At 36.0% G+C, this 16,443-nt stretch overlaps 1 protein-coding gene across 6 annotated transcripts in view; it reads right to left on the bottom strand.

Annotated features, from left to right (window-relative positions):
• DOP1A (DOP1 leucine zipper like protein A) overlaps positions 1 to 16,443 on the bottom strand; it is a 60,812-nt gene that overhangs the window by 23,036 nt on the left and 21,333 nt on the right. For 4 of the 6 annotated variants that reach the window (XM_065730947.1, XM_065730950.1, XM_065730951.1 and 1 more), the window contains exons 10-19: positions 15,408 to 15,528; positions 14,653 to 14,772; positions 12,956 to 13,070; positions 12,557 to 12,586; positions 11,926 to 12,159; positions 8,411 to 9,035; positions 6,048 to 6,322; positions 5,231 to 5,383; positions 1,792 to 1,892; positions 260 to 519 (exon numbers count right to left, since the gene is read on the bottom strand). In XM_065730947.1, coding sequence (XP_065587019.1) covers positions 260 to 519; positions 1,792 to 1,892; positions 5,231 to 5,383; positions 6,048 to 6,322; positions 8,411 to 9,035; positions 11,926 to 12,159; positions 12,557 to 12,586; positions 12,956 to 13,070; positions 14,653 to 14,772; positions 15,408 to 15,528 — 2,034 coding nt within the window. The remainder of the gene's footprint in view (positions 1 to 259; positions 520 to 1,791; positions 1,893 to 5,230; positions 5,384 to 6,047; positions 6,323 to 8,410; positions 9,036 to 11,925; positions 12,160 to 12,556; positions 12,587 to 12,955; positions 13,071 to 14,652; positions 14,773 to 15,407; positions 15,529 to 16,443) is intronic. The other 2 variants (XM_065730949.1, XM_065730952.1) reach the window with 1 other exon arrangement.

The raw sequence follows: 16,443 nt of genomic DNA, 5'->3' as shown, positions 1-16,443 counted from the left end.
AACTTCTACTGAAAACTGTAACACATAAAACATACTTTGCATTTGAAAATGAATATATTGCCTTAATATATTAGGGCAATTAAACTTCAAGAATACTGGGGATACCTAGATTTGAATTAAAAAACACGCACAAATGCACACATAAGCAGCAGCCATTAGAGCACTTCATTTTGCTATATTGAACAAAATCTGTACTTTAAATATTTTATATAGCAAATTAAAAAAAATAACTGATTGTAGAGTTTTCTTTTGTACATACCATCAGCACAGCTAAACTTCTGCATGAAGTGTTTTTCATTTTCTTCTTCGGGGTGATAGGGAGATTTAGTCCAGTAACACTCAGCCTGTACTCGCTGAACAGAAACTCGTTGAGTTTTTGGGTGAAGAAGTAGTAGAAGCAAAGGCTCAAGGACCCTCGCAATATCATGTCTCTGAAGTACTTGATTTAACCAAGCCTGTCCCACTGACCAAGTAGAACCATCCAAGCTGTTAAGGCTGTCCAGCATGATAAACAGAGATCTAGACATGCAAGAAAAATGAACCTCACATATTCTGTACTTCCTAATATAATCATGTTTGAATCTGATACATGACAAATCTCTATGCATCAGAACATACTCCATTATACTTTCCATACAAAAAAAACCTCACTATTTTATTTAGAACTAAAACTCCACAATCTTAGGTTTTGCGTTTTAGACTACTCTATTTAAGAAATTGCCAATAATAAAGTCAGTTAACATAGCTCTTATAGTAACAGTACTATAGTCTAAGTATTTGTTCATCCCTAAGTGTAGCAAGGTTTGTTTGCCTATAAGTAGCACAAAACAATAAAATGGTAATTCACACAGTTGCATGGAAAAGAAGACACTTTATTTAAGGATCTTTTCTTCAATAACTGAGAGAAATGTATTTGCCATCTCAGTTCTTCCTACTGTCATTATTTTCTTCTTTTTATAGTTTTAGCTTTTAGCATCCTTCCCTAAATTGGGAAAAAATAGTGTATATTTATATATATATATATATATATATATATATAGGACTCTGAATTTTACCAGCTGTTCCACATTCTCCAGTGATACAAGTTCAAAAGCTCTTAGATGTAAGTACAGAATTTGTCACCACTTTTGCCATGAGTGACAGAATCATGGCAAAGAGATAACTCTTTTAATCTGCTTCCCACAGCTAAGTAGACACCAGGAAAATCAAGTAAGCATAAATGTTGTAGGAAAATCCTATCTGAGGAAGATGAGTCCAGTTCAAAGTCCAGATCATTCAGTTCTTCCTAAGGTAGGCTGACATCAGAATGCAAAAGGGAGATCCCTTGCTGTTTGCAATAATAATTGCATAAGTGTTTTGCATAACTTTACACAAATCACAGATTAAACAAAATAACATTTATATCTTCATGATAACTGGCAATTTTCTTCAGTTTTCTTATTACTTTCTGTTTTCATATAATTCACTTTTGTGTGAACTTCTCTTGCCTTTTTTTAAAAAAACTAAATCACAGTAAGAACTTAGATATTACATTCAATATACAAATATTGAGCCACACTGCAAATCAATGCATTACATGACCATTCCTGTCCTACTCTAACAGGAAACTACTAACAACAGAAAAGCTTAACAGCTTACTTAATCATCACCATCAAAAGTAGTTTTCTTAACAATTTTATTTGCCTCATTCCAGGCTCTCAGTTACATTGTATTCCCTAATTTATAAACACTATATGCAGCCAGTATAACTTGGCCTCAAAACTTTTAATTTGATCACTTGCCATCACTAACCTGTCAAATGTACGGCCAAAGGAAGATGACTTGTTAATATGAAGGTCACGAGTGAGATGCCACAGCACTGCAAACTTTGCATGAGCTTCCATTCTTACCTTCTGTGAATCAAATTATAAGTTAGATCTATCACAACATGGCAACCTGTGATAACAACTGGAGAAAAGGGGTGTATAAAACATATCAAGTAGGTATTTTAACAACTTTACATGTTCAAATCCTGTTTTTTAATAGTAAAAGCAACAATAGAGAACAGATCTTTTAACAACTTCAGCAATATCAAAGATTGTTTCCTCTCTTCATCTTGATCTTGTCTGCCTTAGTTTCCTGTATTTAGAACGTTTTCAAGCCATACTTATTGTATTAACTTGAACAATACTTACCTTATTCTAATGAATTACATGACTCAGATTTCAGTTATTTTATCTAAATCAAAGCTCTAGTGGAGACAAAGACAGAGCAGGAAGAAACACAAAAGCTTTAAACAGAATTAAAGGATACATAACAGAGTGGCAGACAGAAAAAGGTACTTAGAGATGGTTAACCAGAGGGTAGTGTCTGGAATCCTGGGATTAAACACAGTAACCAAGGAAACAAGGGAATGAAAATAGGTTGGCAAGGGAGACGTAAGAATTCTCTCACTATATATGATAGAATTTATCAAGAAGAAACCAATTTTCACTCTGGAATGTATAGTTTTGATTTTGACAAAGAAAACATGATTACTGCAACAGATCGCTTCTGATGACTGTGAATAACTTGGAGAATATTTAATGGTGAAAACGGTACTAAACTTACAATTTTTATACTTTTGCCTCTTCACTGTGGCTGATCAAGGAAAGAGTTATTAAGCAAAATTTTCAACAGTAGTGAATGTCACAACATGATAAGACCATATGGGTAAATCTGTTAAAAACAGCTTTACTCAAGAGACAAGGAAGCTGCTAACCACTTGCAGGACTGAATAAGTGACGTATGAAAACCAGATGGTTATACTGAAAAAAAAAAAGACATATACTTTCAAATATAACCAGAGCTTTAACTAAGTTATCAAAAGACAAAGATAGACAAAACGCTGATTGAGATTTTCACTTGGTTTCTTTTTGAAACTTACAAAAATGAGACCAAATCACACACTGTGATAACAGCGATAACCTGGCATACTTATTTTACATGTAGAAGCTTTGCAACAACTAACAACTGCTTCCACTGTAAGACAATTTTTAAGTAAAAGCTACAAAAAATAAAAACTACAGAATGTAGAAGATGTATTGCATCAGATGTGTACTAAGAAAAAATGAAACAGGACATTGCATTTATTTAGAAGGAAAAAAAAAAAAGTGATTTCCAGAGAAAAATCTGCTGCAAAATCTACAGTTGCACAAAGCTACCCACTGAATAAAGAGAAAATTCCACTTCTTAAACACATAAGAGATTGACCCCATGCAAGTCCTTGCAATCCATGCTGGTAAGATGTAAGAAGTTACTATCTTCAGTTTAATTTTGACAGAAATAACTGAATGTCCCATCCCCAGTCACAGTAGTTCACAGTCCAGTAAAATACTAACTAACTCATTAGCAGTTTTATCAGTGTGCTGAACTGTGAACAGCAGTGATTAACAAACTGGCTCATAATTGCTTTTGTTGACGTTGTTACTCTATAGAAAGGTGACCTGCTAAATGACACAACAGGAAACTTCAATGCATGTAAGCAAGTAGTGTCCTATCATTCATTCTGCTGGGGCTGTGAATGCAGTTCATATATTTAAGAATTTAAAGCACTAGCTAAAATGACAGCAAAACAGAAGTTGTCATTATGATAGCCAAGATAATATCTAAACAACAGCCAGCAGTGAGTCAAGCAATCTCAGAACAGCAAAAGAAAATGGGAGAAATCCACTGTTGGATCAGGAGCAAATATGATGATATCCTGTGGCAGCAGAACAGGAGATAGGACAAATTACAAAGCAATAACTACAAACCAAACATGTCACAGAGGCAAAGATGCAGCATTCTTTTCACTAAGATTTTCTTTTCACTCAAATTGTACTCCGTGGCTATTTAGAGGAGGCTGTGATGGAAAGTAAAGACCTTTGAGGAAAGAGTAGCTTTAGCAGCATACTGAAGAAAGGCACACAGACAACTCAGATTCCAGCTGCCACATCAGTTAGAGAATATTAGGCAAGCACCAAATTTTCCACAGAAAGAAACACAAAAACAAAAGACAAAGAAACAAACCTTAGCAATTACTGTTATAGCAGTTTAGTAGTTAGCCTGCAAAACAGGCAAATGTGAACTCTCAGCATTCAACTCTTTCAGTGATATTAAGTACAAAAAAGAGAGGCCACATGAGATCAAAGAATAACTGTAGACTCTTCATTGAGGATAACTAGTTACTGTAACTTCCTCACTTAGTAAATGGGGAAAAGAATCTCATAGGAATGCAAATAATTAATGAAGAGAAATGTCAGAGGATGAACTTCAAACATAGAGCACAGCCCTTGGGATCTGCAAGTAAAATATACTCAGAAGCTACTCTTTTCTCTGGTATTTACATTTATTCTTACAGAAAGAACCATAGTCAGATAACTCATAAATGGCCAGAAAGACAAGAAATGAAACTTACTGCTGCCAAAAAAGAGAAATGGCAGAAGCAATATAAGGCAGAAGCAAAATAATACTATCAGATGCAGCAGACTCACAAAGTTTCTCACTGAGAGGAAACGAACTGAAAGCAAATCTCATGCTTTACATGGAAGACAGTGACAAACAGAAAGGCAGTTAAGGAGGGCATCTTGACCCAGAGACAGGGAGTCACACACTTCTTTCTTAAGAAAGAAGAAATCAAAGACCCCCTGTGAGAAAAGTGACAGAGGCAAAGGAGTTACAAAAAACACTTTTTTTTTTTCCTCTCCCTTTCTCCACATTTTGTGGAGGTAAAGAAGAAAAGCACAGATGCTACAGTAGACAAATCATTAGAACAACTTGCAAGAGTCAGGTGAAATAGGAAAGAATACACCATAGGTCAGAAAATAAAAGGTGATACAGCAAAATGAAGTGAGCTTAAAAGAAAAGAAGCTACTCAGGGAAAGAGGTGTGGTCAGGAGAACTACCATTAAGAACACTTTTTATAGGTTTGTGAAACTCCAAGATATAATGTAAGCAAGGATCAAATACAGAGATAAGGTTACAATTTCATGCAAGTGAGAATATAGGAAAGAAGGTGATGGTGTCAGGGTGGGAGAATCTGATATTCTGCATGCAAGTGAAAGATAAGAATATTTTAAATGTTTGAAACAAACTTACCAACACAGTGAAACGTTTTTCAAATACTGAAGTTATTTACATCCTCCACTGGGGTAACAAGTCCTTTTTCCAAATATACTTCACTTGTATTAAACACTCAAGTCATCTTTCAGTAACCACATGAACAACTTACCTTGTCTCTATGAGTCAGCTGCTGACTAATAACATCCTCACAAATGCTAGAAGATGGAACAAGGTTATGCAGCTGATAGAAGAGCTCCACACTCTTCTGATGATGCTGAGGAGTTCCATCACCCAATTGGTCCCAAAGAGTTAAAGCTATATGCTTTGGACATGAAAACAGAAGTTGTAAGAGAGGTAAGTGAATGAATATCATGCCTCATTTTGTTCTGAACTCTGCTGAGCTCTATGCAATGATGGGAAATGTATCTGATGACAGCACATAACAAAGAGGCAATCTATAAAACTGTTCTGCTTTAATTATATGAACATATGCAGCTGTTCGAAGCACTGCAATAGTTAAGTACACAAAGAAATCCTGTTCAGAGTCAGAACTCACAGGCATCTCCAGAAATAAATTTCCACCTGAATCTAATGAACTACATAACATAACCAGCCTGATTACCTTTTGTAAATTACAAATGTAAATCACAAATGCAAACTGTGGCTTAGCAGAGTCTTAAATCAAGTATACCTATCTCCATTTCATACCTTTGATAGTTAATGATTATATTCAAAGTTTTCATTTACATTTTCAAAATACAGATTCAAACAAGTGTTTTCACCCAAGCAGCCAGTAAAACAACCACAGTGGGAAAAAATACTATACATTTTCATTTAGAAGTCAACACAGATTACAATTGTTATCAGAATATTCAGCAAGGAAATCTTGTTTATCAAATCAAGAATGATTAAGTGGCAAAACCTGTCAGTCCTCACGAATCAAGAAAAAAGCATAAAGAAAACATCAGTGAGGTGCTGCACTGTACCTTAAAGAAATCTGTCTTTTCAGCCATGTATCTCAGATTGCCTTGTGTAAGAGGAGGTCTGATGACCACAGCCACTCTTCCCTGGTTAGGACTAAGAGGCTGAGCTGTTTCCACACTGTTCAAACTTTCTCCAGTGACAAGTGCAACTGATTGAGTTAACCCAACCAAGTCCATCACAAGGGAAATAGTTACTCCTTGAACACTGAAATCGCCTGCTTGCTTGCAAGCATTCATTAAAGTCTGAAGCCACAGTGGGGGCTGCACTTGTTCACAGTCTGAAATAAAAAGAAGAGATATATTTTCATTTAACAACAATTTTGCTATTAATTTTTCCTTCTATACTTCAGAGCCGTAAGTATGTTTGTCCTTTATCTTTCATTTTTCAACCTTGTCATGAATATGTTTAGTAAAGTACACACAGGACAGGTACTTCTTGATGTATCTGTCTGAAAAATTAGCTAATCAAGAATGTAATATAACTTCAAATATTTAGTAACTAAAACCCAGAAAATCTGAACAAGGAAGAGAAGGAAGAGAAAAATACACTGTGCAGAATTGCATCAACACAATTCCATATCTTAGGCAGAATCATATGAGTAGATTGCACTTCATTCACTGCCCATCTTCAGGAGATTCTTAACCAGAAAATCAAGTTTTAATACTGCAGCTTATAGTCTGGAATAACCCACACACAAACACAGGTTGGTTCAAACTTACAGTTTACATATACACAAAAACATATCCACATCAAGCCTTTTCTGACAAAAATGAAAAGGCTTTACAGAAAACTGTAGAAGCATATGCAAAAAGTGATGCTTTCAGTGTCAGAAAACTAATCCTACTGGATCAGACTTTGCTTTGAATGCTGGCTGTTGCTTTTTCCTTCTAAACTGTTCCCTCATTTAATACCACACACTGTCCTAGTAATGTAAGAGTCTTTCTCTGAAGTCAGCTTCTTTATACACAATTCACAGTCTACTCAAGTAAATAATGCACTCTTTTTTACCTTGGGGATACAAAACTAATTTTTCTTAAAATGTCAGAAAGACTTCTTAAAATAGGTAAACAGTTCTACAGTTAGGCACACCCGAAGACTTTATCTACAAGGCACAAATAGAGCATCTACTTAGAAATTAAGGTGATTTCTAATTTATATAATAATTCTGCCAAATAATTTAGAGTCTAAATATAACTAATAATCCCACATAACATTCTCCTGTTTACAAATACAAATGTTTTTAGACTGAAGACATTGAAAACGAAATTGAGTCAGTTAATAATAGCATGCACTGATTTGAGAAAATTAGCAAGCAGCAAATTTTAAGTATAGTTATATTCCCTCAATACAAGATTAACTTGGCTACTTCTCATAAACAGACTGCTGACTCTCACTGTCAATTAAAGGCAATTGAGTAATCATCAATACAACTCGAAAGCATTTTCAAAACTTAGGAATCCTTCAGTAACAACAGCTTTTACTGCAGTATGAAAACATAGCAGCAGATGAAGAAAAGACTCGTGTGTGAATTATAGAACTATCTTCTCCCATTATCCATCCTGCTCGAAGCACTTAAAGGAAGCAGGGCTCCTTGGAAGACTGTACATTCCCATTCCCACTGCTATTCCTGTCTGCCATTCTGCACAACTTATGTTTACAACTGAAGCAAAACCAAAGCCTTTCAGTTAACCTCAACCACCTGCTATTTGTGCTTGCTCCTTAAAGCCAAACTGTGTAACAGACTCCACATGCAACACTACAAATGAGAAAGCTCAGATGGCAAACAAGCAACACAAATTTAAGACATTTAGCAAAGAGAATGAGATTCCTAGAAGTACTGCCTTCATATTCATAAGAAACAAGTTATTATTCGAGTTTTATGGGCTTTCTCCTTTGGAATTCACAAGACAATGATGATCAGAATTGTACAGAAATGTAATAAACAGGTAGTTAATATTTCAAAGTTTTCTCAGCCATCTGCCACAACATTTACTTGCAGGCTAGTAGTATATGAAAAAAACATTAATTGCATATTTAAAGGTCATGTTATACAAAATTATTATAAAACATTCCTGGATTCACTCAGTAAAAAGGAACGCTTGAAGCTTAAGTCCTACTCTCAGGCTTCAGTTTGTATAACTTTTATTTGTTAATCCAATATTAATTGGTTTCAAATCCCATGCCAGCAGTGTTCCTGAGGAAATCTATGAAGAAATAATTTAGTTTTCAAAAAGCAAACAAACTGATAAAGAAGGAAACGTTTCTGAGGGGAGTGGTAAATGGCAGCACATGCAAAGAATGAACACTATTACTTTAAAAATGTTGAAAGCAAGTGTTTTAGAAATGAACAACAGAGTCCACTTACCAACTTCAGGCTTGCCAGGATGTAATTCTGAAGTACGGTTTCCCTCAGCAATGTAAACGGGAAAGCTTGAACATTCAAGATATAGCTGACAAGCAGCAATAAAGGCAGGAAGGTATTCTTTTGGTGAAAATTTCTTGTTCAGTTTTTTCACTTTAGCATCTCCTTGTGGTTCTCTATCCCATTTGGTGGTCTGTCCTTGCTCTCTAACAGTGTCTACTGGAAGCTCTGTCCCTAAGGACTGAGACAAGGAATTGCTCTGAATGATATACAGGTTGATAAATCTGGTTAGAAACTGTTGGACATACTCCAAACAACACTGCATTGCAGTCTTCTGTACTGTTTTCCCACTTCGAGTTGCTGTTCCCTGTGTTACTACAGAAGGAGGCTGTACAACGGTTTCCTCAGATCCCACAGTTGATGCTGTCTCAGTCTCTGAGGATGTGCTACCTATAATAGGAATGCCAGGAGCACCGTGACCTTCATTCAGTGTTCTGTCAATGTCGTCAGTAGTATCTGCCTGGTATTGTACAAACTCTGTGAATCCACTTTCTGATGATCGACTGCTCGGAGGATTTTCACCATCTTCAAACACATCATTAGGATTCTCAAAAGAAACTGATGGCACCTAATTGAGACAGTAGTTAAACGACTGTTTAAAATGAGTTATCTATTAGTACGAAAATATTTATCACAAATGTATGCCCCAGTTCTAAATCTATTCATATAAAGACGTTTTCCACAAAATAACGTACAGTGTTTTGGCTTTTACGAGCAATTTCAGTAAGCATGGCAGATCAAATGATAAAAAACAATTTGAAAAGCACTGTTCATCAAGCAAAATACTTCAGGAATAGAAATGATTATGATATGAAGAAAACTTTAACAGAAATAATATTCACAGAACTCTGAAATGCACATACACAAGTACTACTAATTTACGATGTGTCATAAACCAAAATATTCATACATAGAAGAAACATCCTCAATTCTAGAAGGAAGCAGAAGATTGAATGATGTTGCCTAGGGTCATTTGAGCTGGTAAGATTCTTGTAATACTTCAGATTTTAGCATGTTCTTCTACAAAAAGGAAAGTTATCTTAGCACTACAGAAGTTTTCTGATCAGAGTAAAGAACGATTGCACACAAAGGAGGTAAAAAAAGATATCAGGAAAGAAGAATGGAAAAACTTAAGAGTAGAACTGTATACACTTCTTTGATAATGCTTTTGAGGATCCCACTGTACAAACAAGAAATTACATTAGACATTTCATCGCTGAAATCTATAAGTAGTTTATATATACACTAGTGATGCAAGGACAACAGTTATTAAGTTTCTTATCATAGGGAAGGCGGGATCAATCAATATCATGCAACATCACAATCTTATACTGTGAAAATAAAGAGGTGAGTTATGCAACTGTAAAATAAGAATAAAAGCTTTCATAATCTAAAAAAATATTCTTCACATTTCCACAGTTATACCAGTAAATTCACTTTGCATTAGAAATTGTCTAATAAATTTGGATGGAATCTTAATTTTTAAACACATGCACAGTATAACTTCAACTCGCTCCTTTCCTCCTCCACACATATACTGAGGTCTGGAATGTGGGGGATCTCTCCCAAATAAAAGGTTATAATTACAGACAAAAAAAGCTCCGATTAAATAACTGCTCTTTCTAATTGGAAATGGTTAACAATGTCCAAGAAACAAGGACTGCTCCAGATACAACAGTTTTTCATGATGCATTATGTTTCTCAATTCTGTATCAGTTCAGAACACGTGCATAACTAATGAATGAAGTCAAAAAGATCCCACAATGGCTTTCTGTGCTGCTCTAGCCTCCTATAGCCTTGTTGGGAACTGTCATCAAAGTCTCTATTTGCTGGCGAGCATGAGGTGAATACAGACGCAGTTTAAACAGAAATGAATTCATTAACAGGACTAAATGCAGGTAAAGAACATGCCTACAGGCTTCTTGTTGAGCTCTTTTACCAAAGACAATGTTGTCTGAGATCTAACAGGCCCAGAAGTCCTGTCTTGCTGTCTGATATCTTATCAAGAACAAGTCCTAAATACAGAGTTTGAGCATAACTTCAAAAACCAAACAAGTAAAAACAACATAGACATGATTACACATAATGCATTACATCTTGTTTTACCAGAGATTAAGTAACAATCATCAGGAAAATTTATTTTGAGATAACATGGGAGACAGTGAAAGCTAATACACACTAAAAAGCTTGTAAAGATGTAATAGGTGACACTATCTTTTGAACTACAGTGTACAAGAGACTAGAAATATAGAAATAAATTTCATTGTCTCTTTCAGCAAAAGCCACAATCACACATCAGACTGTTATAATTTTAAGAGAAAAGCCTGTGAAGGTTCAAGGGACAACTCAATCAAAACAGACTTTCATTAAAAGGAAAATCATTGCAAGCTGGGTGTAAGTTGGCTAAAAAGGATAAGGATAGGATCCTCCATGAAGGATAAAGGAGTTCTAATGGACTAGCTGAACATGAACCAGCAGATCTTTTTGGTGAAATCCATGCACTGTTATTAGCAGAAGCATGCCAGCGGAAGAGATTATTCCCTTCCAGACAGCAGTTTTAAGGCCACATCTAGAATAGTGTGCTCAAGTTTGTGTGTAGCAGGGAGTAATCTCTAATATATGGAAATCCCTATCTTCGTTAGAATAATCAAACTGTGCAAAGAAACTGAACAGAGAAGTCAAGGAATCTTCACTTTTGAAGATACCCCAAACCAAATTAGATATGATCTTGAGCAACCAGACCTAGCTTTCAAGTACATTCTTAACTTCGAAATTGTTCCTGGTTTGAGCAGTGACCTCCAACTATCACTTGCAATCTTAGTCACTGCATGATGTTCCTCTAGTTTCTTCAGCCAGATCCATCAGAAAGGAAGGGTTTCAGGGTATGTTAGTACCTTAAAGTGCTCTGGTTGCATGGAACATGTTAAAAAAAATGTTGGAAGAGAAATAATTGCTGGTTGGTTTGTATAGTCTTTATTTCTTTATAGTCTATATTTCTTTATTAAATTATTCTAAGACTTGACAGTAAAACAACTGATAAGCATGATTCTGATGCACATAAATGGAGTGAGAGAAGAATTAACATGTCAGATAGATAAGCAAAGTGGAGAATTCTTTCAAATCCAATTATTCTACAAGATCAGATCAGACTTCTGAAGTGCATTACAACTTCAAACAATGGTTTTAGTTAATTACTCTTAAACACGTCCAAATTTTATATAAAAATGTGTGTAATATTAGATCCAGGTAAAAACCCTTAAGAATCAAGACTCTTCACCACAATTACATAATTTCTTTTAATGATCCAAGTTTTATATATGATCCTGTGTATTAAGTTAAATGTAATGAAAAGTAGGTAATGCAACACTGACTTAGAAAACACACTTTTCATTAAAGAAAGAAACACAAAAAAAGAGCACTGTACTTTTCCCCAGATACTAAACAATATAACCACTTACCTTTTTATTTTCCCATTCTTTGATGGAGCTGCTGTGTCCACTAGGAAGCTGCAGCGTACCATCTACGCCTGCAGACAGCAGTGGAGGTTGAACCTTACTAAGGATCTTTGAGCAGAGTCTGAGTGAATCAGTAAGTTCAGACAAGTGCAAAGTGTGAAGATGGCTTGTCAATGCAGAAATCATTCTGAGCAACAGCTGAGGCAAGTGTTCTGTCTGTATTTCAATGTATGTCTCCTGAAAAAGAAGTAGTACATCTCAGGTGTAGTAACATAAATTCCACCTTAAAATTATTTGCTATAACAGTGTTACTTGCCATCTGATCAACTGTGCTCTAAATGCATCAAAAATAAAAAAGAACAAAAAAAGAAAATGAAAATCTTAACAACTGAGAATAAGAACTACATACTTACAAAAATTTAGAAAATTAACTTTACAAATGAGTGACCAACAAATACATTTATTTGTTCAGATTTGTACATCACATTCACTACAGACATGTTACAAAGTATTTTATAAGACTAAAGAATAACAGTATTATTTTAATAACTTTAACATACAAATTTAAGAACAAAAAAAAATAGTGAAAAACAAAATTGTAATAAGTAAATGGAAAACAGGCTGATTGCCATACCTGACACAGCACTCTCATGCTTCTAGTAGGCTTTGAAATGAGAAAGCAAAGAATTGAAGAAAGACAGTATAGAAAGCAAAAACAGTTTCAACAGTCGTTGCTACATTAAGTAATGCCAACAGAAGATACATTATCATGACATTGAAAGGAGTCTTACAAGAAAGTTGTGTATCTAAACTGACAAAGTTACAGAAGACTGTGCTTGTAATTAATAGTGCCATTTTGAGAAAAGAAACAGAGGACAAACAACAAAAAAAGTTTCGGGTATAAGCATCATAACTTCTTTTAAAGATGCTCAACAGTTCAATAAATTTAACTAAAAAGATATGCTATTTCTGTAGATTTTAAACATTAAACACACAGTATTCCATTATTAGCAATAAATAAAGCAGTTCTTACCAAAGAAACTATATCCAACAAAAAATCCACTAACAAGCAGAAATTTGTCAGGGGTAACTCAGATTGCTCATTACCACCTGCAGGCCCAGTGTGAAGTCTGGCATGTAATGTCCTCCTACAAAATTCAAACAAAGTTTAAACGGCATTCTTTCTCTCCTTTTATTTACCACATTACTGTGAGTTAATGCAAAGTAGACTTGACCTCACTGGCTTCTACTAAAAGTATGCAACCATCCTCTCACTGTAGAACTGTCTTTATTCATAAAATCATATAATGACCTGGGTTGAAAAGGAGCCCAAAGATCACCTAGTTTCAACCCCCCTGCTGTGGGCAGGGTCGCCAGCTACTAGAGCAGGCTGCCCAGAACCACATACAGCCTTGCCTTGAATGTCCCCAGGGTTTCACCCTCCCTTTTTTTTTTTTTTTTTTACGCTCCCTTCAAGTACTGGAAGGCCACAATGAGGTCTCCTCAGGGCCTTCTCTTCTCCAAGCTAAACAAGCCCAGTTCCCTCAACCTTTCCTCATAGGAGAGGTGCTCCAGCCCTCTGATCATTTTAGTGGTCCTCCTCTGGACCCATTCCAAGAGCTTGTGCTGGGCGCCCCAGGCCTGGATGCAGTACTTCAGATGGGGCCTCACAAGAGCTGAGTAGAGGGGGACAATCACATCCCTCTCCCTGCTGGCCACCTCTTTTTTAATGTAGCCCAGGATATAACTGGCCCTCCAGGCTGCAAGCATGCACTGCTGGCTCATGTCCAGCTTCTAATCAATCCACCAGGACCACCAAGTCCTTCTCCACAGGGCTGCTCTCCAGGAGTTCTTCCCCCAGCCTGTATAAATACCTGGGATTACTCCGGTCCAAGTGCATCACCTTGCACTTGGCCTTGTTGAACCTCATTAGGTTTTCCTCCACAAAAAACAGAAAACAAGTCTAAAACACATCAGGATTCCTAACTATGCAATGTAAATCCAGCCAAAATTTTGTTTAGCAATTTTGTCTAGCCTGGATACCATTGACTTTCTTGGCCACATGGCCATACTGCTGGCTCACATTCACCAGCTGTCAATCTGCAACCTTAGGTCCTTTTCTGCCAGGCAACTTTGCATCTACTCTTCCCCAAGCCCGCAGCATTGCATATGGTTGTTGTGACCCAAGTGCTGGACCCAGCACTGAGCCTTGGTGAATGTTCTGTGACTGGACTCATCGACCCAGCCTATCGAAATTTCTCTGCTGAGAATTCCTACCCTTCAAGACAGATCAACAGTCCATCCCCTCCATCCAGATCTGATAAAAACGTTAAACAACACTGCCCCAGCAATGAGCCCTGGGAATGCCACAGGTCAGTTGCAACTGAATCTAACTTCATTCACCAGGACTCTCCAAGCCTGGTCAGTGAGGCAGTTCTTCAACCAAACTCTACACCTGCCCTAGCAATGAGCAGTCAGCTTTTCTAGAATACCTGTGAAAAACTGACAATGCTTTACTAAAAATCAGATAAACTACATTCACAGCCTTTTCCTCATCTATTAAGTGGGTCATCTTGTCATAGAAGATAATCAGGTTAGTCAGACTTACAGCCTAGATGATCACATTTACAGTATAATAAATTCTATGAATAAAACAAAAAAGAAAAAGAATATATAAAACAAAAGATAACCTCAATTTTACTAATACAGGGAGAAAGTATTACAACCTACCTACAACACTCTTCAAACCAACGAGCTATGTAATCCCACATATAATAAGGCTCAAAGGAATTGAATAGAAGATTGGCTGTTTTGATCAATTCTGCTGTTTTCTTGTTCTCCCTCAGTTTGCTAAAGAAAATAAAAGGAACATTTTACATTTCCATACTTCATTTCTGAGTTACTTAATCACATATCAAGTTTATCCACCAACAATTGATACTGATGAATCACCATCTCCCCCAACCCCAACCCTACTATAGCTGCCCTAGGGTTTGGTATACTAGCAGGCTCCATATCCCCATGTCTCTGCATGGTTACCAGCCTTCCTGTCTGTTTTCTCATTATCCCTCCTATAATTGTTCCTTCCCCACTTGGAGCTTCTCTCTTCTGCATTTTAAGACACACATCTGAAATCTTCAAATACATTCTATACTCCTTTCTATCCTCAATTTTATTCTATGATGAAGTCCAGCAAAATACTGAATTTCAGCTGTATCAAGCAAGCATTTTTGTAATGAAAAAAAAATGGGTAAATTTCACTCTAGATATCGGGGAAAGAAAAAGGAAAAAAGAAGCTACATCCCTGCAGACCTTAGCACAGAACACAGAAGTTGCAATTGCTATCAATGGAACCCAGATCAGGAAGAAAACAAGGTCACAGTCTCACAGGCTTTGCAGCCATGGCCTAGATACAGCATGCTTTCAGGCACAAAAAGGCTTTTATTTATTTTTTTAATACAAAACACATTCCACATATCATTCACCTGCTTAGCTGCGTGTGATCTTTGTTGAAAGAAGGCTCTGCCTGAAGCTCCAGTTCTGTTTTGCACTGTGTATATAATGTTCGAAAGACTTCGATCAACACATCCTCTAGGATGACAGGGCCTAAAGAGAAATACCAGCAATGACAGTCTTGTAAGTTATAACATCACAACAATCCACATGTGAAATTTAACAAATCATTAGCTAGCTCTGAACACCACAACCAAAAAATTTCTTTCATTAAATTTCATAAACTACGTAAATTTCAGGTTTTGTTCATTTGTTTGTTTGGTTTTTACAATCCAGAAATAAACATGCAATTACAATAACCAAAATTATAATAAATCACAAGAGGATTTTTTTTCCCATATGTATACAACAATGGCTCAGATACAAACACATCTAGTTCAAATGCTAAGCAAGCACATTAGCATAGCTCATGTTCAAGCCGACTCTGAGGTATTATTAGCTTCATGTAAATGTGACTTCATAGATTCCTAACCAGAGGTAGCTTTTAAGCAATTATTTTGGAACACCAGAAGCTAGCTCATGGTGTTATCATATAACAAATAAATATCTAAAAGCAAATGCAAGATAAAATATTTTGAACATCTTCCTATTAAATCAAGACAGGTTTTCTTTAATTCCAGGTAGAAACTATGGGATTTAATTATTTTTTTTTTTTAATACTGCCACCTCTAGATATGAGCTAAATCCTGACTTTAAGGAAATAAAAATAATTAACAAACAAACTAACTAAAAACCTCCTTTGAGATTAGTTGATTACTCCACAAAGTGATCCTGCTTGAAGTATTTGCTGTCTGGTCATGTTGTTTAGCCTCATTTAATTGCCTTCAGTGACTGTATGATCACCGAGCCAAGCTGAAATCTTAACATTTTCTTCTGTATCACTTTGCTGAAATAATTCTCAGAGCTTTGCTTACTTTATAAAAATTTCATGTGCACACTGCCTCTGAAAATATAAACTGCTCCCCAGAAATCACAAATTATCAGGAAGACAAGAAATTCTTGTCAGGT

This window comes from Cyrtonyx montezumae, unplaced genomic scaffold (assembly GCF_038088225.1).
Source record: "Cyrtonyx montezumae isolate F1298 unplaced genomic scaffold, pur_monq_1.0 scaffold_13, whole genome shotgun sequence".
Lineage (NCBI taxonomy): Eukaryota > Metazoa > Chordata > Aves > Galliformes > Odontophoridae > Cyrtonyx > Cyrtonyx montezumae.
Note: the sequence above shows the minus strand (reverse complement) of the source record. Positions and strands in the feature narration are given on the sequence as shown.